Source organism: Dunckerocampus dactyliophorus, chromosome 16, assembly GCF_027744805.1.
Source record: "Dunckerocampus dactyliophorus isolate RoL2022-P2 chromosome 16, RoL_Ddac_1.1, whole genome shotgun sequence".
Lineage (NCBI taxonomy): Eukaryota > Metazoa > Chordata > Actinopteri > Syngnathiformes > Syngnathidae > Dunckerocampus > Dunckerocampus dactyliophorus.
In genome coordinates this window covers 15,990,385-16,017,172 of record NC_072834.1, presented here as the reverse complement: position 1 = coordinate 16,017,172, position 26,788 = coordinate 15,990,385, and the positions used below count along the sequence as shown (strand labels likewise).

Below are 26,788 nucleotides of genomic sequence, written 5' to 3'. Positions count from 1 at the left end.
ATATTTAACAAGACAAATAAACGTGCATTTTTAAGCAAGACTAACAATTTTAGAATATAATAAGTCTCAGATTTTATTCTTTTTAATAACGTTATGCTGAAGATAACCAATATTAAATAAAATAATTCTTACCATTAATGCGACTTTTGATGCTGCATGGTTTTGCACGGTGCTCCGTATCTTTCCTTCTTTTCACCATCTTCTTCGTCAAAAGGCTAGCTGACTGTTTGATTAAAGGAGGGAAGTTTACTTCTTGACCTCTCAATGACCCGGTTCGGCTACCGCATCATCCAGTAATAATCGAGTTTTGGTGTTTGACCAGGAAAAATATCGGAAGGAGAGCTGGCATTGGCTCTGGCCACCCACGATGAGGTAGAAAATGGATAAACGGATTAAAATGGTATATTTTGAACGTTATTTTTAACACTGTGATTTCTGTAATGTTTTACTTTAAAATGTCAGCAAAAAAATGTAAATAAATATATTTTACCGTGTTATTTTACCGGTCTGGCTCCCGATCCATAGGTTCCCTACCCGTGCTCTATACATATGTACAGTACTACTGTAAACTGTACTAACAAAATAAGCTCAGTAGTATGCATCTTGATGTCTACTTAACCTTCTACATATGGTTGACATTTTTCCTTCCTACATTGGATTCTAAGACATGGATTCTCAACTGGTGGCACAAGGGCCAAATCCGGCTCTGACTTGGGAGCGAATAACATTTTTACAACAGAGGACATACAGAGGATTTTTGACTAGTGTTTTTTTTTTTTTACAGTAAGTTCTTAATAACGGCAGAGTGCTCCTGCCATATAGAGGATCTCTGACCAGCGTAAACATATTGGTTGTGTTTTTAATACCACTCACAAGAAGTTAGTGATATTTCAGATACATTTCAGGATGAACCTAAAATGTGCTACTGTATAAACTTTACAGGTGAATAGGCCTGTCACGATAATCAATAAATGGATTAATCTAACAATAAAAAAAACAATGTCAATCATCTTCAACAGCCTTGACATGTGCATGCATTCGTGTTTGTATTCCTCGTCTCTCTTTCAGGCTGGATGACAAGAGGGTTCACTCTGCAGCTGTTGTGTTGTGTGTTGGCGCTGCAGTGGAATGAACGGAGAGAGTGAACCCTCCTTTGTACCTGTAAGTGGAGCCGCGGCTACCTTGGCTAGCAGCAAATTAGCCTCGTGAGCCAGGATGCGCTAACATGAATGACGGCACAAAAGCAATAGTTTCTAAGGCTAATGCCACATCCCCAGTGTGGTAATATTTCCGTGTTAAACAGAACGACTAAGGTGAGCGCATGAACACCGATGAACTGAGATGTTGCATTTGTGCGAAAGTAGTAACAAGGAAGCAGGGGAATAGGACCAACTTGTATGCACACCTAAAATGGAGGTGGAAAGGAGCCTTTGTCCCAACAATCAGTCAGTGTCGCTCGCTACATTGCAAAAGAAATGCAACATTTCGGGAAATGTTAATAATGTTTGACAGACAGAGAATGTACAAACAGCAATTCCTGAACTGTATAACCGAGTGAAAGAAGACATGTTGAAGGACATCAAAAAAATTGCATTTTACTCTGCCACCACAGATATGTGGGCCAGCTCAAATACGACCTCATACATTAGTTTAACAATACGCAACATAAATGCGTGTGTGTGTGTTTTTTATTGAAGTGTTTTTCCTTAACAGAGACAGAGTCCATTTTACTTTCATTGAGATTTTTTTCGTGTTATTTTCTTTATTTAATTTATTATGTTGTTAGCTTAATTTATTTAAAAGCTCTTAATATTCCAATTACAATGTTAAATACTCTTCAGAAATGTATGTTTATTGCTATTGATACAATGTACCCATTATTATGCTATATAATTAATGAAAAAATTGTCGCAAAAAATGTTGTCAACAATATCAAATATCGACCATAATTTGTACGACAATTATCACCCAGCAAAATTTGTTATTGTGACAGGCCTACAGGTGAACTTAATTTGATCTTCTCTATTCTAACATCACAGTTGTGCATATCCCTACATTTTTTGTGAGTAGTGTATTTATGTCTATATAGTAAACCCTTGTTTATCAAGGTTAATTGGTTCCAGAGCAGACTGTGATAAGAGAACTTCCGCAAAGTGGAATTCCTTCTTTGTCATGGAATATTTTTGTAGTTTTGAGCATAGAAAACCTGTTTATGATGTTCTAAATACGTTTTTTTTTAACATTAGAGCCCTTTAAACATGAAATAACACTCATATACAGGGAAAAACAAGCCATTTAAGACCTAAATAAAACTTGTGCTTGTGTGTTGCAATAAATGCGTTCCGGACGTGTGGACAGGAAGTGACGTCGGGCATTCAGAGTTGAGTTTTATCTGGATTACAGCTGCAACAGTAGCCTGTGTTATTATTATGATGTTATTACTGTGCCTGTTGTGAGATAATTCAAAACCAAAAGCCTGTTGTTCCAGCAATCAAGTCTTGCTCTTGTATGTTTCACCTACTGACACCTACAGAGACAAGTGCAGAATACTGTATCTCAATTTGAATGTCTTCTTAATGACTTATATTTGTATTTTACTTCATTTAGGCATTTTTATGCTTGAAAATGCTTCATGTGGGCAAAAAGTGCGTAAAATTTGCTTAAATAGACAACCATAAAACAGCATGATTTATTAATATATTTTTGAAAAACTGTGACAGAGTGAAGCTGCAAAATTGGAACCATGATGTGGCGAGGGACAACTGTATTAGGTAAAAATGTAACGTATTGCCCAGCACACTAAATAATACAGCAAAACCGAGATACAAATATGGTGAGTCACCCAGCACCTCGGGCCAAGAGGGGAAGAGTGTATGGGAGTTAGAGGTCTGACATGAGGCTAATGTGCTGTGGGCACGGGAGACAACACTATACGCTGCTGCACACACGGTGTCAAGTTGCCTCGCTATTCCCACACTGCTTGTTTTCTATCATTGCTTCCTGTTAGTGCACAATGCTTCTATTTCACAAAAATCTCAATGAACCTTGCCAAAAATGTTCCTTCAGAGGTCTGATAGAAGTATGAGGAAAGACTTCAAGAGTTGTTAACTTCAGAGTCATATACCGTTAGATCATGTCACATATAACAAGTCTAAAACAATGTGCAGTCTGTCCTCGCTTGGTTCCCAGAGGAAATGGTCATGAAAGACATGGCTGTTTCATAAGTCACTAGTGCGGTATGGATGGTTACAACCAAACGACCACACCCAGCATCACAATAAGATGTTTAGATGTTGGTCGACTGCAGGGCTTTCAACAAATTTTTCTGGGGGACACATTTTCAAAAAGCTGAGAACTGAAGGGGAAGTACTCTTATATGGTTAATGCAACGCTCTGTCATACCTTCATATTTTTACTTCAAAAAACACCATCTTCCAAAGACCCTACTGCCTGTGGTGCAACCGTGTTATTTCACTGCCATGCTTCTTTTATTTTGGAGGCCTGACATTAACGGTTGTATTACGCCTGAATGATGATGAGCAGACCGGAAGCTGTGCTGCTCCGACAGAATGGAGAGGAAACACACCTGTTTCCCAGTGAAAACCAGAGGGTTAACAGGTGTGTACAAGAGAGTCATAAATATATATAGTCATGAATAATGCGGATAGATGTGCTCGGGTGGAGTCCAGAATCCACTGCTTGTATCAGACTGCCAATATTGGATATTTTAGATGCAGGCTGATATAATTAGATAATAATAATATAATATAATTAGATACTAGCATTTAATAATATAATATATAATATAATAATATAATTATAATTTCACGGCTAGAGGTCTCTAATAATGTTACAAATCGTATTTAGAAGGTCGTAAACAGGTTTTCTATGCTTTAACTACAAAAACATTCCATTTATGAAGAAGGAATCCTACTTTGCAAAAGTTCACTTATCACGGCCAGGTCTGAAACCAATTAACCACAATATCCAGGGATGACAAAAGCCATAAATGAAAATGTTTACGCTGATCAAAGATAGTGTATACGACAGGCGCTAAGGAACTACTGTAAATGAATTGAATTCTTACGAAAGATGTTAACATGGCGCTTGTGTTGCTATATTTGATTGCCACCACGAAGCACAGTCAGAGAACAGATGGTGTGTGTGTGTGGGTGGGGAAGGGGAGTAAAGGAAACATGTTATTTCTGTCTGAGAATCTCGGACGACACAAAGTAGCAGATTGTTGCGCTCGGTTACTTCACACTTGTTTTGGCCGCAGCAGGTTGCGTCGCTGAAACGCAGTATTGGCGACACAACAGATGAGAGGCAGCAGCAATGCAGGGGTGTAAAGTTACCCCTGATGCGTTGGCCAGTTTTTACCGCCAGGTCCCCATGCGCCTTGTTCTGCAAGGCCTCATATGTGAATATATTTATTTACATATGACGACCCATTTGTGTATAATGAGCTGCAGATAGCTGGCTGGAATGTTCAAATACATCATCCCCCACATGCCAAAGTTGACATCTTTGTGGGGGAATGGAAGAATTGTATTCACCCTCAATCTGATGGCTTCTCAGTTTCGTGCTGTCGCGATGCTATAAATTATTTTGACATTTTTTTCTATGATCACTTTCTTCACAGGGCTGGTAAAGGCAAGTATCGCACATATCTGAATGAATGAATAATAGGCCTGCAAGGACATTTTTTTTCATAACAAATACATAACAGATACTCTTCAAATGTGCTCAAAATGCATGTTTATAGTCAGGTGTGAATGGTGACAAATCGAGTGTTGATCATAATATAAATTTTAGACAATTTTTTGCATGCCGAGGCGTGTTATATGGACTTGTCAAGCTGAGCTTGCTCTTCATCGGCTTTTGGGGTGAGAGGAATGTCTCATGAAAATATGACACACGGGCGGCACGACAAACATGCAAAGCAACCTCGTTCGTCACCACGCTCACGGAGAAAAGTGTGAGATAAATGTTGAATTTTCTATTTAAATGCTAACTGTTCTTATTCAATCAAGAGATGTGACTGCTCAACTTTATCCGAGTCACTCGTTCCGCTGATTACATCACTACTACTATATGACACATATTTATTTTTGTTATGCTTCTACTTAATAGATTTTATCTACTTGGGAGGGCAACGGGTAGGCTGGAGCCTATCCCAGCTGGAGGCTGCAAAATTTAAACAAATCGTATCATATTGTGAAGTAACCTGAGATTCCCAGCTCTAGTTTCCATTTCCAATGTTTTTTTTCTGTCATTGTGAAGTGTTTGCGGAGCGTTAGCTACCTAGCGCGCAAGGTGTCTGAGGCTGTGTGTGTGTGTGTGTGTGTGTGTGTGTGTGAGGGGGGGGGGGGGGGGGGGGGTGTCACATGATCAACGTATGTATTTTTACAACACGTACTTACAGCACATCACAAGTAGGAGAAAAGGAGCGATTGATTTTCTCATGCTAACCCACCTACAGCACAGTGGGGGTAATCTCCCCTCATTGGAGCGTTTTTTTAAATTATGTGACCTATTTTTTAATCTTATTGGATTTATTGGTATGATGTCAATTCCTCATGTCTTTATATTGTCATGTGAGTGTGTATGAGGGTGTAACATATACACACTCACACTGCTGCACACTTCCATCATCTTGGTCAGATGCGCATACTTTTCCACATATTCATTTTATTACCTTGAGTTATGCATGAGGCCCACCGTGCTACCAGAACAGCTTTGAACTTTTAATTGGTACCTCACCTAAGCCATAGAAGACTGCGTACCCTGTTGGCAGTGGCACAATAGCCACTACATACATCAACTTCTGTGCGTAAAACCGTACCAGCCGCTACCAACCGATATGCTGGTCCGATGTGTGGACTTTAGTCATGAAAGCATGAAAGCAAAGAGCTGTACGTAACGAACAAAGAAAATCTGAACTGTGCATCAATGGCGTGCCTTTGCCTTTATTTTAAAATGATACCACAGCAGTCTTCAAAGACAAAATACAGTGTTAGGACTCCACAGAGCTTTCCTTGCGACTCAGGCTCTGAGTGCCTCCAAATGGCATTCTGATCCTAACTTGACCCAAATCTGTGTAAAATATTCATTTTTTTGTAGTATTATTGTAAAATCTGGACTATGCAAATGACACGTTATTGGGTCTCAAGCTATGAACCCTTGTGTTTGATACCTGCGTACCTCCAAATTAATTACTTTGAAGGCACATTATTTGGAAGAAACACAGAGAAGACTCAGTTCATGTTCACCCTGGTTTTTCGGTAAACGTAAAAAAAAGTACGTCAAAATGTTGTCTCAGTTTGCATACATTTTTCGGTTAGCATAGAATATGGCACCTGTCTTGTCATGTATCATGACACTGCGTGAGTCCAACTGTGTTTGTAATGTATTTTTGTCACAAAACGTCCTTGTTAGCAACCAGAACCGGAAGTCTTCTGTCGCCAGTCGATGATGTCAATAGAGGTTGATTCTCAAAAAATAAAAACACAAAACACGCTTTCATAGTCTTACAGTGAAAGTTTTTCATGCATAAAACAATTGTAAATGCATATAAGTGATGAGTGAAAGGGATAAATGAACATTTAACGTTACTTTTACTTTCAAGGAAGTTCCCAAAAACACGTGGCAGCGAGATCAACACCATCCTCTTTAACCCCATCTTCCTGTTTTGCCATGAGTTATTTGTCTAATTCAATAGTGTTTATCACCTTCTTTATCAACACACTGACACTTGCAGCTTTCTTCGGCTACATTTTGGGTTATTGAGGTGAGAAACACTACTGAATTCAAGAAATAACACATGGAAAAACAGGAAGGTGGTTTGAAAAGGAAGGAACTGATCTCGCTGTTACATCGTGTCTTACTATTACTATCTATTAGTCGTGGCAAGGATCACCAAATGTGGAAATGTGATTCAGACGAGACAGGAGCCGAGGATAAGCGGTACAAACCGTTTACTCTCCACTGAACAAGTAACAACCATGGCTCAGTTGCTACAACAAATCACATGATCCGGAAACAGAAGGGAAACTTGGTAAATGTCTTTACTACATTGAGGGTCACCATACAAGCAAATCAATCAAAACTCAGCCAATACACTATCCAACAACTCCAAAACACTCTTGCGGACAAGTTGTGACCTGCACATTCACCGCGCTATCAAATAACACAGCATTAGGTTATTTTTGAATGATTTATGTTGTGACCTTCTTGAGCCATTTATTTGCACCATTTATTTACATTTTGCTTTGTTTTTACTAAGAAAATATTTATGGTATTGTGAAAATGGATGGATGGATGGACTTGAGTTATAGGATTCGCCACAGCAGACTGCATTAAGAACTGCATTTTATTTTATTTATTGAGAAAGAATTCAGTAATTTTTTGTTATTTTAAATACATACAGTCATGGAAAAAATGATTAGACCGCCCTTGTTTCTTCAGTTTATTGATCCATTTTAATGCCTGGTACAACTAAAGGTACATTTGCTTGGACAAATATAATGAGGATAACAAATATAGCTCATAAGAGTTGAATTTAAGAGCTGATATCTAGCAACTTCCATGGTTTTCTTGGTAATAACCAAAATCATTAGTTCTTACATATAGCATTGTAATGCCAAAAACATTAACTCTTATAAGCTATTTTTGTTGTCGTTGTTATATTTGTCCAAACAAAAAGGTACCTTTAGTTGTATCTGGCATTAAAATGAACAAGAAACTGAAGAAACAAGGGTGGTCTAATACATGAATACTTTTCCATGACTGTATATTCCAGTTCCATCGTGTTCCGAACTGCAATACAGTGATATTTTTGCCCAAGGTAATCTACCGTCAGAATCTCATACCGGCCCATGCTTATTATATGCATTTCAAATGGTTTTCTGCATGTAAAACTATAAACATTTCTATTGTGTTAGCATTTTAGGTTTTCTGGAACAGATTGATTTAATTAAATTATTTCTTATGGGAAGAATGTATCCGTTTCAGTTAGAGTTGGACCTTCTGGAATGAATGAATGACGCTAACCAAGGTTCCATTGTATAGGCAAAAATCCTTTTTCATTGTATTAAAAATCCAATTTGTCAGTGAGTCGCACTTGGACAGATTCTGACTGTTGGGGAGAGAAATTCACAGTGTTTCTTTCAATGGAGCCAAAAGCCTCTGCTCTAAATGGTTCAAGAACAGCTCTAAATGGTTCAAGAACAGCTTTACATTTTACAAGTGTTTTAGCCCCCAAAAAATCCCTGAATTTGAAGGGGTTAAGGACCTACAGCAAAAAATGTTAACCAAAGATCTGCTGTTTTTAAGGACATGCTAGAATTTTTAGGAACCTGCTGCAAAAATGCTAGTCAGTCCCACGTTTTGCAGACTTGATGCAGCCAATTCCACATCATAACCATTTCTGTTACAAGAATATAATTTTATCCTTTGCACTGCTGGGAAGATATTGGCACGGGGATTAAAGGAGATTAAAGGCATGCAGTGTCGTCATCACTAGACTGCAACACATCCATCGTTCCCTCAAAGGGCTCCAGACTGCGACTAAATGGTCGCATTTTGCAAGTAAAATATGAGACATTGCCAGTGAATTTTTCATCTACTTGTGCATGTGTGACCAGATAAAAGTACGTGTTCCGTATCCCTTATTGCAGGGAGAATGAAAAATAGTCTGTGAAATGTGTAGTCAATTGACGAGCTTGTTACAGTCTAAGCCTATCGATGCCGTCGTGATGGCTCACTTGCACTGACTCGCATTTAAGTTAGACTATTCTACCGTCTTTGTTTACACATTTTGCCTGGCTACACTGTCTCTCTGGCAGCAGCTAGCTAGCTATAGTTATCCGCCTAGTCTCTCTCTTTTGTTTTTGACCACAGTGACATTTTGTGTTTAAAACAAACAAGCAATGCTGTACGTTCAGGGCTCGTTTTTATCTCACAGGGAAAGACCATGGCTGTCACGTTCATGGGGTATGTGCTAGTGACGCTATCTTAACAGGTAGCTTGTGAACTACCAGTAGCTCGCCGTGTGATTAGCCCACCAAACAACATTTGGTTAAACGTTTAGTAATTGTTATAACTGTTCAATTCAGACATTATGCCTGTATTTAATGACAAAAGCATAAAGACACTGAGTGGACATGTGCTTTGTGAATAAAGTACAATTGAAATGTTTACAGTCACATAAAACACAAACAGCTCACCTCTAATTTCTTTTTGTGAAAGTAAATTTAATAGTGCTGGAAGTTGGATACACCTGCGCTACCATAAACCTGCACACTAAATTTACAGTATACTGTTTTATACTAAAGCAGGGCCGATTTTTATATGAAAGATATAAATTGTTATTTTATTCTGTGTTATTTTTAACAAAAAAATATATTATTAAACAATTAATTTCCCTGTATTAGTATTACTCTAAAACAGGTTAAATTCAGGTTTGTGTCACATAGTACAACATTTGCTTACTATGTTTGCTTACAACATTTGCCACACAACTGTCGGGTTGGTTGGCCCTGCCCAAAAGGTGTCCCTTATTTATATTTTTCCAGAAGATGGCAACCTTACCAATGAAATTTTCCAATTTTATTTTATTATTAATATTTTTTGTTGCTGACAAACGTCTGCTCTATACTTCAGCCCAGTAGTTGGAGTTATAATGTATTTGATGCCACCAATGAGGCCTTCCAGAAGCTATGGACAGGAACAGAGGGAGGAAATGTGAATATTTATTTTGTATGTGGGTTTTGATTTGCGCCCCTAAACTTTTGCGCTCCTAAAATGTTAAGTTAGGGGCCACTGTGGTCCTAGTAAATAAAGTTAGACTGAATGGCTGCCACAGCTCTGGGACGCTACACCAGGAGACAAACATGATGCTTGTCAAGCCTCACAGAGCTGATGCAAAGACATAAAAAGTCAAGGGGAGCTCAAATTGGCTCAGCCATCCTGTTATATCACAGAACATGTCCAGTTACATTTATTTAGTGAAGGTGATTGAAGCCTGGATCCATGTGTAGCAGCTGTGCAAGGAACACGAAACCAGAAACTGCGAGACATCTGACACCAAAGACACATGCGTCACCAGACCAGCGTGACACTTTATCTGACAACCTCCCCATGGCTCACTCCAGGCACAAAAAAATGATACTTGAGTTTGCAAAAATCGCACAATTCCGCAGGATAACAGCAGTGTCAGATGACAGGTTTCTTTAAAGTGCTTGGAATGTGCGTCAAAAGGCAGCTAAATAAATCATGTGTAGAAACTGTCTGCATAAAACATACAGTTTTGGTTGACTGCCACAAAGACATTGAGACATGAGAGTGCACTACTTAGCTGCAACCAGCAGAGGCGCTGTTATTGAGTCAGTTTCAACTACTTTGTCGAGTTCAGGGGTCGACGACCTTTAGCTTCAAAAGAGCCATTTTGCCTCCTCCTCCAGTAAAGAAAAATGGTCTGGAGCCGCAAAACATGACACAGTTTATAAGCTTTTTAAATTTTTTCAAATATTGCCTGTTACAACAACATAATCCAAATAACAGTGCAGAATGCTTGTGTAGGACTACTTTGAATTAAAAAACACTGAACTCCAGTCATGGAAAAAAAATGATTAGACCATCCTAGTTTCTTCAGTTTATTGATCCATTTTAATGCCTGGTACAACTAAAGGTACATTTGTTTGGACAAATATAATCATAACAAATATAGCTCATAAGAGTTGAATTTAAGAGCTCACATCTAGCAACTTCCACAATTTTCTTGATAATACCCCAAATCACAGAATTTCTTACATGAATAGCTATAGCATTGAACTGCCAAAAAAAATGTACTCTTATGCGCTATTTTTGTTGTCCAAACAAAGGTACCTTTAATTGTAGCAGGCATTAAAATGAACAAGAAACTGAAGAAACAAGGGTGGTCTAATATTGTTTTCCATGACTGTATGTAGGCTTTTTTGAATCGTTCCCGTCGTTTGTGTAAAATTAGAAGAAAGCACCCCATCAGAGTTCACATATCTGCATATCAGTGTGTCTGCTCAATATCCTTTGCATCACTTGACTCACCACAGGCGATTCAATATGTTTGCACTGAATGAATGTCATCAATTTGCCTACTGGTGATGTTTGTTGTCATTCTGATGGTCCTGTTCTTGACTGTCTTTGCAGGGAGGAGCATTTCTTTCATTTTCGGAATAATTACTGTAATATATACAGCGTATATGTTTGTTTGTTTTTTTATTCGGAGAACAGATGCTGTGATATTTTTATTAACGATTCTTTCATGTGTTCTTCATCTGTGAATGGCTTCCTCCTCCTTATGATCTCCAGTGCAGTCACAACGCTAGCAGCTGTAGTTGAGTTTGGAGCCTTCATCCATTTCTTGAAAGTATGTTTGCTCTGCTCAACCTTGACAGTAGTTCTAAAATTGCTCCCTTGCGCCCATCTGCAGTTGGGTACTTTTAAGAAAAAGCCAAGTGCTTGTTTTGAAAATGTCTTACAACGTTACATTTTCTGTTTTCTAATTTCTCACCACATATCTAGCACACGGCTGGTGAGCCAGCATCATTGGCAGTGAAGGCAAAGGAATATATTCATTCAGAATTAAACCCTCTATTTTCTTCCGATATTTTTCTTTTTATGGATGTATTCACGATTATAAATAGCACTAGCGGGGGTAGCACACTGTCAAGATGTCTTTTTCGTGTCTCACTGGCTGAACAAAATGACCCCTTCCCCTTCCCTTGCTCATCCAATCAGAAGTCAGAACGCAGTGTAGATGTATTCACAGACTAGTTTTCTTTTCGAAAACGCACATTTCTTCTGTTTCGGTGCTAAAAAAAAAAAAAAAAGCACAGAGCTCGGCTTGGGAGGCGCAACAATGAGGCTGATCAGCCGCGGGTTGCCAACCACTGGTCTAGTTAAAAATTGAAAGAACCTGATTTATTGTTAGTTGACCCACATGGCCATACAATTTGGTACACACCTTTAGGGGACTGGCAAGCACATGTGTGTGACATTTGAGGTGATCATTTGAAAAACATGGCTGCCAGCAGTCAAAAAGGAACTTTGCAGCTAATTGTCCATTAGTCACTGAGCTTTTGTCCAATGATAATAAAACTTTGAGGATGTCTGTATTACATGTAGGCTAGCATGTCTTCCAAAGTATTTTAACCACAACCCATGGGGGCTCCACAAATGTCATTTGCAGTCATGGATATATAGATGGATAAGGGATAATGGAAATGTATGAAATGTACACAACAAAACCAATTATTTAAGTGTCATCACCAACTACTGGCCCCACATGCATTTTACAGCGTTCCTGCATTTGTATTAAAAAAAAAAAACTAAGAAAAAAATTTGAAAAAATCTTGCCTTGGTCTCCCCAGTCCAAACCCCTTGATGCCCAAATGAGACTCAGATGTTTTGCAGAGAAGGACAGCCCCCCCCCCTTCTCCCATCCTGCCTTGCAGGGGAGGTGGTATTCCACTCACTCTCTCACTCTCTCACACGCACGCACACACGCACGCACACACACACGCACTGGTAGGAAGTTTAGAAATCCGCCAAACTTCCATGGCTGCCTAGGAGCTGAGGCAGAAATGATTTTCATGAGGAAAAAAGAAAAGTTTGTGCTGATCCATCAAAGCTAACGCTTCCAGTTAAAAATAAGCAGCACTTGTTAAACTTCCTCTGGAAGTGAGACGGTTAGGATTTACTTTATCACCTGATATTTGGTGCCGCTCCAACATTGACAAGATTTTCTCCGGCATGCCCGTGAGGCTTAAAATTTAGGACTAAAGCTGATGGGGTGGGGGGCATCATCTGGTGCTGCCCCGTCTTGCTTCGACAAAGTCCATAAAGGCCCCCTTTCACCCCATAAATTCCCTGACAACTGCGGCCAAGCTCCCCGCTGCTATTTGATATGTCCCATTTGGTTCCCATGAGCAAACTCCAGTCATGCTGAGGCTTTTGCTGAGCGATTGAAGACTTGTCAGCGTCAACGTCAAGCTTTTCCACAGTCTGAAGGGACTTCCAGCTCAGTCAAAAGAGATGAAATCCAAGATTCAAGGCGATGTCTTACAGTTTGACATCATAGGACATGTTCCAACATTATGAGCATACTTTTCTGCACATTCAACTTGTTAGTCGGCCACTGAAGGTCACATTGGGTTGTCATGTCATACCTTTCACTGCCACACCACGCTTAGCACAACCACATTTACCATCCAGTCCTGGAATTTGAATCTGTGACCTTTTCAACACAGTTTCACAACTCTTGACACTATTCCACAGCTATCCCACTGGCCACTGGCGGGCCAAATCCAGCCAGGGGGATGATGACATCAGGCAAAGTTCACTTCCAAACTTGGGAGCAATTAACACTTTTGCAACAGAATCCTAAAAACACCAGTGTGCTGTCATATAGGTCCTTAAAAACAACAGCACACTCCTGTGATATAGAGGAGCTTTGACTAGTGGAAACATTTTTGACTATATTATTCATTTGGTGAAGTAAACTATGAAGGTATGACAGAGTTTTACACTGACATGATATACAAAATAAGAATAAAAGTGAAGGGAGAAGTCCGGCGGCCCCACCCAGCCCTGAGCTGTCTGAAAATGTGGCCCCCCCCATAACAAGTCAGTAGTTAAATAGCCCCTCCTATCCCCCTTGTCTCCAAACTCACCAAGCTGACTCTGTTTTTCCCAACAAGTGGACGCCAGGTTGGACAGTTCCTTGTATTTCTCTGCCAACTGGAGTTTGCTGTTATTCAGGCGTGGCCGTTGGGCCAGACTCTCATCGGCCACGCTCCTATTGGACGCCAGCAGCATCTCTCTGTCCACTTGAAGCTCCTGAAACTGAAACAAAATGACAAAAAAGGTAACTTGACAGTCATGATGTGAGACGGCGTGGCGTGAATGAGGCCACGGCAGTTTTGTTGCCTGCGTGTTTGTGTCACTGGAAGCTGCCCCAACTCATTACTGTTAACAGCCTCGACCACCTTGACTGTGCCCAGCAGAGCTCTGAATCGCCACAAGACCGTGACCGTTTTTCCACTACACAGCACAGAGAGGTCAATGCCGTCCTGGATGACATGTTACAAGCTGTTCTCTACAATATCACAGTCCACTATTGGCCATGAAGGTTGTTTGGTACACAAAAATTACAACCATTTTCCTCAAAATCGTGAAAAAGGGTGGCTGATGCACATGTCACAGAGTGACCTATTGCATTTTGGAGCAAATCCAGACTACAGTGTGGATGTACGAACTTTCGCTACACGCTGGATGGGCTGGATTTTTTAAAACCAAGCATCTACAGACAAATAGAGTACCATGGAAGCACAGGAAGAAAGGCCAGGGCTCTAGTAGGCCTGTTACAATAACAAATTTTGCTGCTCAATAATTGTCCTTTAAATTACTGTCGATAATTGATATTATTGACACCATTTTTCATTAATCATATGTAGTCCTGTCACAATAATCGATAAATCAATTAATCAAACGATAAAAAAAATGAGGTTGATCATTTTGATGCCTCGATAAATTGACGTGCAGATACGTATGCATGTTTGTTTTCGTTGTCTCTCTGTCCCACACCGGCTGGATGACAAGAGGGTTCACTCTGCATGTGTCTGTGTGCATTGGTTCTGTAGTGGAATGAACGAGAGTGAACCCTCTTGTCAGCCATTCAGCCTCTTTGTCACAGTACGTGGAGGCGGAGGCTACGTAGTGAGAGGATACACAAAGCCTTAACATTTAGCAAGTTAGCAAGCAAAAGCGATAATTTCTAAGCCGAATGCCACATCTCTAGTGTGGAGGTGCAGCAGAGCTTTCGTCCCGACAGTCAACGCTTACTGAGGCGTTTTGTTTGATCGGCGAAGTAAATATATAAAACAAAACAGCACAAAATGGTGCACGCTCACAGTGTCGATCCCTACAGTGCAAAAGAAATGCAACATGAGTATTTAACATTGTAATTGAAATGTCAAGAGCTTTTATGTAAACTAAACATAATAAATTAAACAAAAAAAGACAAAAAAAACATTGTTAAGAAAACAAAACACTCCAATAAAAACCACACACACACATGCAGTTATGTTGTGTATTGTTAAGCAAATGTATGGGGTCGTATTCGAGCTGGCCCACGTATCTGTGGTGGCAAAGCAAAATGCAATGTTTCGGATATCCGTCAACACGCCTTCTTTCACTCGGTTATACAGTTCAGCAACTGCTATTTGTGACATGTACATTCTCCCAGGCAATTCGTACTGTCCGTCAAACATTTTTAACATTTCCCGAAATGTTGCATTTCTTTTGCAAAGCAGCGAACGACACTCACTGACTGTCGGGACAAACGCTTCTTTCTACCTTCGTCTTAGGTGTTCATACAAGTTGGTCGTATTCCCCTGCTTCCTCGTCACTACTTTCGAACAAATGCGACATCTTAGTTCGTCGGTGTTCATGCGCTCACCTTGTTCATTCTGTTTAACACCGAAATATTCCCACACTAGAGATGTGGCATTCGCCTTAAAAACGCTTTTGTGCCGTCATTCATGTTAGCGTATGCTGGCTCATGAGGTTAATTTGCTGCTAGCCAAGGTAGCCACGCCTCCACATACAGGGACAAAGAGGGGAGGAGACGACAGGAGGGTTCACTCTCTCTGTTCGTTCCACTGCAGCACCAACACGCAACACGACAGCTGCAGAGTGAACCCTCTTGTCATCCAGCCTGAAAGAGAGACGAGGAATACAAACACAAATGCATGCACATGTCAATTTAACGAGACCACTAAAAATGTGATCATTCGATTATCGTGACAGGCCCAGCTCTAAGCTTTGTACTTTCTGTACATTCTGCATTGCACTACGTCGCAGGCCTGACGTGTTGACACGGGTACTTTGATGTCTTCCAAAAATAGTCAAGACACTGCATGCCATGCTGCTCGATGCAAAAAAAAAAACCCAACTCATTTTCTGGGAAAACAAGCTATAGTATGTCCTTTGTTTAGTTTTGCTAGGAACAAAAGCAAACTGTTTTCAAGTGCCCCTCGTGCCCCTAAGCAAGTGCTATTCAACTGGCGGTCTGCAGGCCAAATCCAGCCCAGGAATGACATTAGACTGACGAGTTCAGTTTAAAAAAACTGGCAACAACTAACATTTTTAACAGGAGATTCCTAACAACATCACAGCCCTCCTGTCACATTGAGTATCTTCAGTGATGTTGATAGGTTTTCTACGTAGTGAGTCCCTGGGACCTACAGGTGGCGATTTGAGTGGGTCCTCAATTTGGTTTGGATTTTTTCCTCCCTTAATAATAAAAAGTTTCATTTAAGAACTGCATTTTCTGTTCTGTTGTGTTGTCACTGACTTATTTAAATTAGTTTAATGAATATGTGTTTTAAAACTAATTTAAATTTAAATTAGTTTGACGATTTACATTTAATTGTGACAAACATGCAAAAAAATAAGAAATCAGAAAGGGGACAAACACTTTATCACACCACTGTATATATATGTATTTATATAGCATATATATCCATTCATACGATACATGTTTACAAGTTTAAAAAAAACAACACATTTTTAAGGTGTGGCAGCTTTTATTTTGTTGTAGAGCTGCGCCACGATCAATTACATTTAGCGGAAACCCTGCTAGATCATGCTACACAACACATAATATATTCCGTCACACTGGGGCTGTTGGAGTTCTTGCATAGTGACTTCATCATTATGTCTTCCATTTTTTTTATTTATTGAAAACCAACTGTACCGTGACAGTGCTGTGATTATACAAGCCCAAAGCGTAAATCAGGCGTCACCGGATTGGCTCAAAATCGCATTCAAGTTGCTTGAGCTTTGTGTGATTACCCCTGAGTGAAATTTCAGTCTAGTATTTAACTTCTAATTGTGTTTAAACATTTTTCAAAAACTGAATCCTGTCACCTACTGAGGCTTGAAAGCAGCAAATGTAGATAAGCGGGTGGGCGTTGCAGGAAAATATTTTTCAAAAAGAAGCTTATCATCTGCGTGGGATGATTGTCTATGGCAGATATCTACTGTATGTTACAGTTGTGCCTTTGATTTCAATTACTTGTTTTGCTGCTAAGTGACTCTGCAAACTGGACTCCCACCAACAATGCGCTCGCTTCCTCTCAGTTGATACACACCATATTTTCATATGGGACTCAACGCCAGACGAGAGATGACAACAATGCAGCTTATCATCATCTCTAGTATTAAAAAGAAAAATTACGAAATCAGCTCCCAACTGCCCGTTGAGTGTCATTTTTGGGCGTTTGTCGACTCTTGTCAGTCCCACTTTACAGTCACAGCTTCCCAATACCGGCAAAACTCCCCAAAGTCCCTAAAGGCGGTCATCTGATAAGCGCAAACATGAACAGACATGACCATTAACTTCAAAAAAAGCAAGTTTCGCCACACATATGAACTAGTAGTAGGAGTAGTAGTAGTAGTTGTAGCAGTAGTAGTACTAACTCCTTCCTTTGACCGAAGTCACATTCTTCAAATGTTCTGTGAGCATGAATGCTTCATACACACCCTTTTGATGACCCATAAAATGCAAGACAGATGCATGGTGCGTTTACTAAAACTGCCTTTGGGGGTTTCAGTGACTCTTAGTGATAGCAAATGAGCAAGAAAAGTGTGACTGAGCAAATGTACAGTAGACTTGAGTTGGCTTCTGTGTAAATGGTTTGTATTACATACCAGTACTTTAAAAGTAGCGGTTAGGGCAGAGCTGCTCAGCTAAAATGTTCTGGGGTCAATTTTTCAGGACGCAGGACCAGAGGTCAGACTTCTCCCTTGACTACTATTCTCACTTTGGACTTCATGTCAGTGCAAGACACGGCCGTACCTTCACATATCTTCCATTTTCTTTTCTTCTTTACCATTTATAATTGTTATTTAGGTATACTTTCTTTTCCTTATGACTGTTGTGGCATTATTTAATCCTGGAAATTAACTTAAATTGTGTTGTATACGTCTACTTTCATCTAATAAAAAAATAAAATAAAATAAACTCAACCGACCTTCCAATCCCTTCAGCAACACAAACTCGGTGTAACAGTTCCTGTATCCGGTATGTCCGGCCATCAAAATAAAAAGCATGGCAGTAAAACTTGCAGTTACGCCACACTTTTACACTCTGAAAACTCGATTGCTGCTTTGGCTTTGCAGCATGTTTTATGAAGCAGCCCTTTCTCCTTCGAAAAAGAAAAACAGTCACCCATATCTGATTGCCAGGCGACCTTAAAATAACCATTTTTTTGTTTTTACTTTGGCTTGGTGAGCGGATGTGGTGCTGCATGTTCGGTTCGCCATAATACGGGTTAGCAAGCGGCTTTTAGCTCTCTTGCATCAGTAGCTAAATGCTAACCTGCAAAACAGCAGCATGTACTAAGTAACGCGCTTTTAATGAATCGATTGGCTGTGTAAGTAAATATGTGCAAAAAGGATCTTTTCATTGGCTGGACAGTGTCGGTCATTGTGTTATACTGCTTGTTGTCACCTTCCACTCCCTGAGTTTCATTGTAAAATGGTACAGAATAAATTGGTAGGTGTTTATTTCATTTACAGGTCAGGTTGGATTGTATTTTGCGCGCTACATGGATTTGCTGTACACTGGCAATGTGAGGGCAGTGTGCGACTGTGCACGCGCGCAGCTGAGCGGGTCCGCTGGAGATTTGTGGGAACAAGACCCGGTCCGTGGGTCCAAAAATGCTGGGGACCACCGTTCTATATGACGGGACCACTTTGCTGTTTTTAATGACCAACAGCAACAACACAAAGCCCAAAGATCCTCGTCAACATATTAGGTTTACTCTTGGAAAGCCGGTGTTTTCTCACAAAAGGATGTGACATTTGACGCCGCGCCAGGAGGAAAGGGATTCCAATAAACCACAGACGTTGTTGAGGCTCATCCAAACTCCCAAAAATGTGCGTGACGAATGTGAAGTAAATTTAGTCACCTGAGGCTGACCCTGCTGACTTGACAGTGTTCAGCAGCACCAGCTGGACATGCCCTGGAAAGAGCACATGTAAATCATTTTGTGTGTGTGGGTGTGTGCGTGTGCATGTTTGTGTGCCACAAAGCCCGCCATTCCTTAAATCTGTGCTGCATGTTTAGACAATGGCCCTTTTCCACTGCACGGTACCTACATGGCTTTCCATGACTCTACTTGCTGCGTTTTCTATTGGAAGACTCACCAATGACGAGGTACTACAAGTCAAGCAGATAAATGGCTAGAAATGACAAAAAATATACTCCGTAGTCTCCACTTAGCTGCAGCACTCCCTTTTCTTGCTGCCCTCAGGCTCCTCATGGACGAAATCTAATAATCATAGATTGGACTTCAATAAAGGCCGCACAGTGGCCTAGTGGTTAGCATGTTGGCCACACAGTCTCAGTCAGGAGATCGGGAAGACCTGGGATCAAATCTCCATTGGGCATTTCTGTGTGGAGTTTGCAAGTTCTCCCCGTGCGTGTGTGGGTTTTCTGCGGGTACTCCGGTTTCCTCCCACATTCCAAAAACATGCATGTTGGGTTAATTGGTGACTCTAAATTGTCCATAGGTATGAATGTGAGTGTGAATGGTTGTTTGTCTATATGTGCCCTGCGATTGGCTGGCGACCAGTCTATAGTGTACCCCGCCTCTCGCCCGAAGTCAGCTGGGATAGGCTCCAGCAATCCCGTGACCCTAGTGAGGAGAAGCGGCATAGAAAATGGATGGATGGACTTCGAGAGTGCTTTTCTAGATATTCAACTGTTTTTTGGCAGTAGGTCCTCAAAAACAGTGCAGAGCGCTCCTGTCATCAAGAGGATCTTTGATCAGTTCAAACATATTGCTTGTGTTTTCATGTACGACTTATCTATTTGGTGAGGTAAAAAATATGAAGGTATTGCAGGGCCTTGCAGTGACGTTATACAGTATATAAAACGAGAATAGTGAGGAGAGAAGTCCCACCTTCAGTCCTTAGCTTTTTGGAAATGTTCTACGTCCTGATTGACTGGCTGTAGACCACTGTCAATCTCCTTCGTCCTGTTTCCTATTGTGGTCAATAGTCGCTAGCAAACTCGCTAACTGTGTGAGCTGCTTGCTAACCACCAATAAACAATAGAAGAAGAAGAAGAAACTGACCGGCTAAATCAATCTCGAGCAGGACGACAGCAGGAGCAATATGTTTTAACAAGGACACAAAGACGCTACAGCCGAACAGCGCCAGGACAAGGCACGGTCAGGAGTGAATATGCGTGAGTCACTTAATCATTTCTTGTGTCCGACCTAGGCGATTGATCATTAAAATTCAAACGAAATTTTAACTTTGAGAGTGTTTAAACAAGAGATAAATGTAAGAAAATGTTCATGCCTGTCTGAGAAAAGTGTACTGTGAGGGCTTTAAAGCCTTAAAACATATAATAATTGTAAACAAATAAAGTTGGCTACTTTGCAGATTTCACTTATTGCGGGATATTTTGGGAACCTATCCCCCACGATAAATGAGGGAACACTGTACAGTACATCGTTTTCACCCAGTGATCCGCACCCATCTGGATACAACTATTTTCTAATCCAGCACAGTGTGGATGTACATTTTTTTAACCAGCCAAGAAAAAAAAAAATCCCATGAACGTTTGTGTGGACAGGGTCTGAGATGACAGCCCTGCAGGAGTGCATGCGAGATGCCACAGTATATAATGGGATCTAATCAACATAATCCTAACAGTCTGTGATATGCATTAGTGAGCAGGACAAAAGATGATCCCTCTACGCCAGTAAGGTCATCACAAATACAGTGGCATCTACCGCAATGCGTGTGGAACTCCATTGACAAACCGCACGGTTGTAAATTACACCTTAAACCTCAAAGCTGGTCAGTCACTTCCATTCAAACAAAGCTTTTTCTCCCCCTTGAGTTCCAATATCACTCCTTAATTTATCACGAACGCAAAACCCCCAAAACATAACAAAAATTATGTGCACTCTTACTTTGAATTAAACATGTTCATGTAGGTTTATAAATAGATGACTTACAGCTGTGAAGTTGCCATTTCTGTAAAACGAATACGTCCAAGTGAAATTAAATTAACGCCGAACTGTATAATATAAGACAGCTACTAAGGCCGATGAAGCTTCGGGTAATTGCTGAAGAGGTCACAGGCAAATAAAGAAAACAGTAAAACGGGGAGGTTTCAAGCGGGGTTCTTCATAAAGACAAGGGGTGGCGGGGGCTTCGAGCAAATATGGCACAGTAAATAAAGAAACATGGTAACCCAACGAAGGATTTATATTGGCTTAGAGTGGCTAATTCAACACTTAATTGGGGTAAAATGTATTTTAAATCTCACTACTCGCCACGCAGACAATCGACGAGGCATGTAAAGCGGATTTCACTCTAATACTTCTTTTGTGATGACGCAAAAACACGTTTTTGCACCCTTGTTGATTTAAGACTACACAAAAGAAAAAGGCAGCACACAGTTAAAATGCAGTGCACAAATGGGGGAGATGAGCTGAGCTGATACCCACCTTCTCATCGAGTCGAATGATTTGCTCCATTTTGTCGTCGTTTTGTAAAAGCTCCCGCAGCTCGCCGGTGCTCAGAGCCCTGTACCCGTCCGGGCAGGAATTGGACTCCTTCGAGTTGGACATGTTGGTCCTCCAAAAAGCCCCAGGAGACACTTTAAGACACAGTAAAAGAATGTCCACACTGTGCTTCACATCTCGCTCGCGCTGGAATGCGAATGATCTCAGCCTTGCCGCGTGCGCCTGAGCGAAGCTGGACACGCCGCTCGCAGGCAGCGGGCCACTTCCGGCAACTCCCTACCAAAATAAAATACAGGAAGTAGACGTGACTTGCGAAATAAAAGCTGGACTTACTTTATAATGATAAACGATAACAACCAGCAGGGGGCGACTCGACCGTTCACCAATAAAGGCTAAAAGCAGGGATATCCAACTGGTGGCCTGTGGGTTAAATCCAGCCCAGGAATTACATCAAACTGACCGGTGAAGTCAGTTCAAATCTCTGGAGCACAAGTAACTGATTCCTAGAAACAACATTCTTGCCATATGGAGGATCTGCAATAGCAGATCGACAGCATTGCACTCGTTATGTGAAGGATCTTTGAAAGTGTTTTGTGGCAATTGGTCCTGAAAAAAAAAAACACAGAGTGTTCGTGTCTCATAGGGGATCTTTGAATAGCTTTTTTAAAATTTAGCCCTTAAAAAAGAGCATAGCACTCCTGTCATAAAGTGGATCATAGTGTAGTGTTTTTACAAAAGGTTCTGAAAAAGCGGGAGCGCGTGCCTGTCGTATGGACAATCTTTGACAAGCTTTTTTGTTTTGTTTTGTTACAGTCGGTCCTTAAAAACAGCAGAGCAGACATTACAGAGACAGTACGCTTTGAAAAGCACTCATCTTGACACACACTATAGTGGAAAGTGACATTTTGTCCCATAGTAAGTGATTCTCAAGTAAAGACGTCCAAGTCATGTATCAAGTCAACACAAGACAGTTCAAGCCGAGTCAAGCACTGATTAGAGTTTTCCAAATAAAATTCCATTTTCACTTTTGCGGTTTACCTCTATGACGGTTTTCCAAAAATCTGTTCATGATTAAATGATGCTGTTTGATGGATGAAAAGAAGTTAAAGGTCGCAAAGCTGTAATAAATGCTGCTTCATGTTGTTCACGATTGTGATTTATGACGCGTTCACATGGATAGCATCACACATCGTAAATGTCGTTGTTGAAGAGGATGTAGTGTCAAACATGTACTGTATGCTCATGAAATAAATACATTAATATAGGGTTATTGTGTCAAAAGATTCTACTCTCCTTCAAAACAGCTATTTTTAGACACGCAGGCGTAATAGCGGTAGGTGGCACAAATCAGCGAGGGCGCACGTCTCGTCATTACACCGGAGCAACAGGCTTTTATTGCAGGTCTGAATGAACTCACAACAGGCACAATAATCCCCAATAATACTAATAAAAATAAAAACACGGGCTACTTGTGCGGCCCACTCAACTCAACTCTAAACCCCCGACGTTCCTGTCCGTTCCTCTTTCAAGTTCTGTAGGGAAGACATTTATAGTAACACACACATACACAATACAAATACACACAAATACACAAGTATTATTTATGTCTTAAATGGCCTATTTACTCATATTTTGTCTGCTTGGGTATTACGAGTGTAAAGGTGACTATAGGGGTATTATTTCACGTGTAGAGGGCTCTAATGACGTCAAAGCCCATATTCGGAAGGTCTTAAACTGCTTTTCTATGCTCTAACTATGAAAATATGCCTTTTATAAATAAGGAATCCTCCATCCATCCATCTTCAAAGCCGCTTATCCTAATTAGGGTCGCGGGAGTATGTATGCTGGAGCCTATCCCAGCTGACTTTGGGCGAGGGGCGGGGTACACCCTGGACTGGTCGCCAGCCAATCGCAGGGCACATATAGACAAACAACCGTTCACGCTTACATTCATACCCATGGTCAACTCCAGTCTGAAGTCATCAAAACTTTGACTTGAGTCTGACTCGAGTCCAAGTCATGTGACTGAAGAGCACACCTCTGGGAAATAATGGAGATGGAACTAATCCGTACTGGGGTCAAGCTGTGGCTGTCGTTAACCTTTAGCAACGGCACAGGCAACATTTGAGTAACATGTTCATGGTCTTTCCCTTACAAGTGTAAGAATAAGTTAAGCAGACATGTGACATAAAGGGTATGGCAGAAGTTAGCTGGCAGCTAATGTTCATAGTCAACCCTGGTTTCTACGCGATGCTAACTCATCAACAGTACATTATTATCTCCAGCTAACATGGCATTCAAATGTTTTTTTGTCTCTTAAGTTGAAGCTGCCCCTTCTTTGGGGATAAGCACGGCAAAAAAGCCAAAGAAAAAGCATAAGAAAGATACTTTGATGCTAGCTGAAATGAGGTTTCAAGAGGTACACTGAGATTTGCTCAAGTCTCGTTCCACACGGAACTACTTAACATCTCCACCGCCTTACTCAACATCATCATAATCCTTCTCGTCCTGGTTTTCGTCCTCAGCGGCGACGTCATCGTAGTCCTCTACCGGATCGAATACTTCCTGGTGTGGAGGCGCCGGAAGGAAAGCCTCGTCTTCGTCATCTACCTTCACGTAGTTAGCCTGCTCGTCTGTGATCTCGTCATAGTTTGGAACGTGGGACGGGTTGTGCTCAAAGTCGTGGAATGTTTTGTAGGCGGGCTGCAGGTCCAGGATCTGCTTTCGTTCACAAGGGACCACCAGGTTTGGCTCTTGATCGTGAAAGTCTGCCATGATTTGTTGGAAGTGGGACACTATTTTCTGTCCACAGTTGGGACGCTCACTGATGTTCTCGTAGCTCTGTGCCTCTGAAACATAAAGAGCAAGATAACGTGAAAAATTACTATTTTACCACATTTGGAAGGACCTACTGCAAAAACACTAGTCAAAGATCCTCTATTTGACGGGAGCGCTCTGCTGCTTTTCAGAACATGCAAAAACACCACTCACAGATCCACTACATGACACGAGCGTTCTGCTGTTTTTAAGGACCTACTGCAAAAACGCTAGTCAAAGATCCTCTATATGATGGGAGCGATTTGCTCTTTTTCAGAACCTAATGCCACAAAATACCAGTTGAAGATCCTCTATATAACAGGAGGGTTCTGCTGTTTTTAAGAAACTGTTGCAAAAACACTTGTCAAAGATTCTCTATTAAACAGGATCACTCTGCTGTTTGTAAGAACCTACTGCCACAAATACTAGTCAAAGATCCTCTATATAACAGGAGTGTTCTGCTGTTTTTAAGAACCTGTTGCAAAAATGCTAGTCAAAGATCCTGTATATGATAGGAGCACTGTGCTGTTTTTCAAAACCTATTATAAAAATAGTAGTCAAAGACGCAAGCGCTCTGCTGTTTTCAGAACCTACTGCCAAAAAATAAGTCAAAGATCCTCTATATGACTGGAAACTCTGCTGTTTTTAAGAAACTGTTGCAAAAACACTTGTCAAAGATCCTCTATAAGACAGGATCAATCTGCTGTTTGTAAGAACCTACTGCCAAAAATACTAGTCAAAGATCCTCTACATGACAGGAGCGTTCTGCTGTTTTTAAAGAACCTACTGGAAAAACGCTAGTCAAAGATCCTCTATATGATGGGAGCGATCTGCTCTTTTTCACCAGCTGTTGCAAAAATGCTAGTCAAAGATCCTGTATATGACAGGAGCACTGTGCTGTTTTTCAAAACCTATTATAAAAATACTAGTCAAAGATCCTCTATTGACCCTAGTGCTCTGCTGTTTTCAGAACCTACTGCCACAAATACTAGTCAAAGATCCTCTATATAACAGGAGCGTTCTGCTGTTTTTCAGAACCTACTGCAAAAAAATTAAGTCAAAGATCCTCTATATGACAGGAGCAATCTGCTCTTTTCCAGAACCTACTGCCATACTCTGTTGCCACACTCTGCTGTTTTTAAGAAACTGTTGCAAAAACACTTGTCAAAGATCCTCTATAAGACAGGATCAATCTGCTGTTTGTAAGAACCTACTGCCAAAAATACTAGTCAAAGATCCTCTATATAACAGGAGTGTTCTGCTGTTTTCAAGAAACTGTTGCAAAAACACTTGTCAAAGATCCTCTATAAGACAGGATCACTCCGGTGTTTGTCAGAACCTACTGCCAAAAATACTAGTCAAAGATCCTCTACATGACAGGAGCAATCTGCTGTTTTAAGCACATACCGAGCTGCAAAAATACTAGTCAAAGATCCTCTATATGTCAGGATCATCGACTTGAATAGTCTTTCGGTCTGCTGGATAGAAAGTAAAAGTGATGTTGCCAAGTCATCATTTATCTTAGTGGTGGTTTCCTGCACTGGCAGAAGTTGTTCAGCGTTTTATTTTGGTGTTCTTTTGTCAGACGTCAGCGGCGACGAGAGCGTGGTTGTTCCTTCCTTCCAAGTCAACCGCACTTGTGGATCCACTCACAGACCTTTCTTCAAATATGGCTCACTTCTATGCCAACATTCAGTAAAACCGTGGTCGCAGTGTAACTATTTTCATTTTACCTGCCAACAGAAACTGGGTTCGAGGAGGCAGGGGGGGAGTCATGGTCTGGTTCCTCTCCTGGTATTTGTTCTCCCTGAGTGGTGCAAGACAAGATGAATGTTTTCTAGTCCAGAAAATGCCATTTAAATCAATTGTTTTTAAGTTTGAGGACATTTTTAATATGTGTTGTCCCCCATGAAGCGTAAGCTAGCTGCCAATTAGCAAGATAACACATAAAGCGTCTAATATGACACTATTTTCACAAATTTTTCTCAAAGGAAATTACATTTAAGTCATTTGCTATTTTGAGGAAACGTACAAGGTGTTTTCAATGTCTGTTTTCCGTCATGAAGCAAGCGCTAGACGCAAGTTAGCAAGATTAGCATAGCTAACATGCAGCTTTCAATACAAACAATTTATTATTATTGCTATTTTCTCATAAATAAAAATACTTACAAAATAAATTCAAAATAAATAAATTCTTAAAAATACTTTTAAGAAAGGCTCATTTAAAGGAAGAATTTGCTACTGTATTTTGTGGTGTTGAAGGAGACGAGGTCTTTCAATTAGTTTTTGTTTTTTAAACCCTTTTCCCGCAGATGCCGTCTGATGGTTATTGCGCTGCAGTCGGCACCAGTAAGGGCCTTAATTATAATAACCTCAGC

At 40.6% G+C, this 26,788-nt stretch overlaps 1 protein-coding gene across 2 annotated transcripts in view; it reads right to left on the bottom strand.

Moving 5' to 3' along the window:
- The window catches only part of vps37d (VPS37D subunit of ESCRT-I), a 39,934-nt gene extending 18,085 nt beyond the window's left edge, over positions 1–21,849 (bottom strand). Inside the window, exons 1-2 of one of the 2 annotated variants that reach the window (XM_054756032.1) lie at positions 21,576–21,849; positions 13,713–13,884 (exon numbers count right to left, since the gene is read on the bottom strand). In XM_054756032.1, the coding sequence (XP_054612007.1) occupies positions 13,713–13,884; positions 21,576–21,698 (295 nt within the window). In that variant the 5' untranslated portion in view covers positions 21,699–21,849. Of the gene's footprint in view, positions 1–13,712; positions 13,885–19,016; positions 19,315–21,575 lie in introns of those variants that run through there. The other variant, XM_054756033.1, reaches the window with a different exon arrangement.
- Between the last annotated feature and the right edge of the window lie 4,939 nt (positions 21,850–26,788).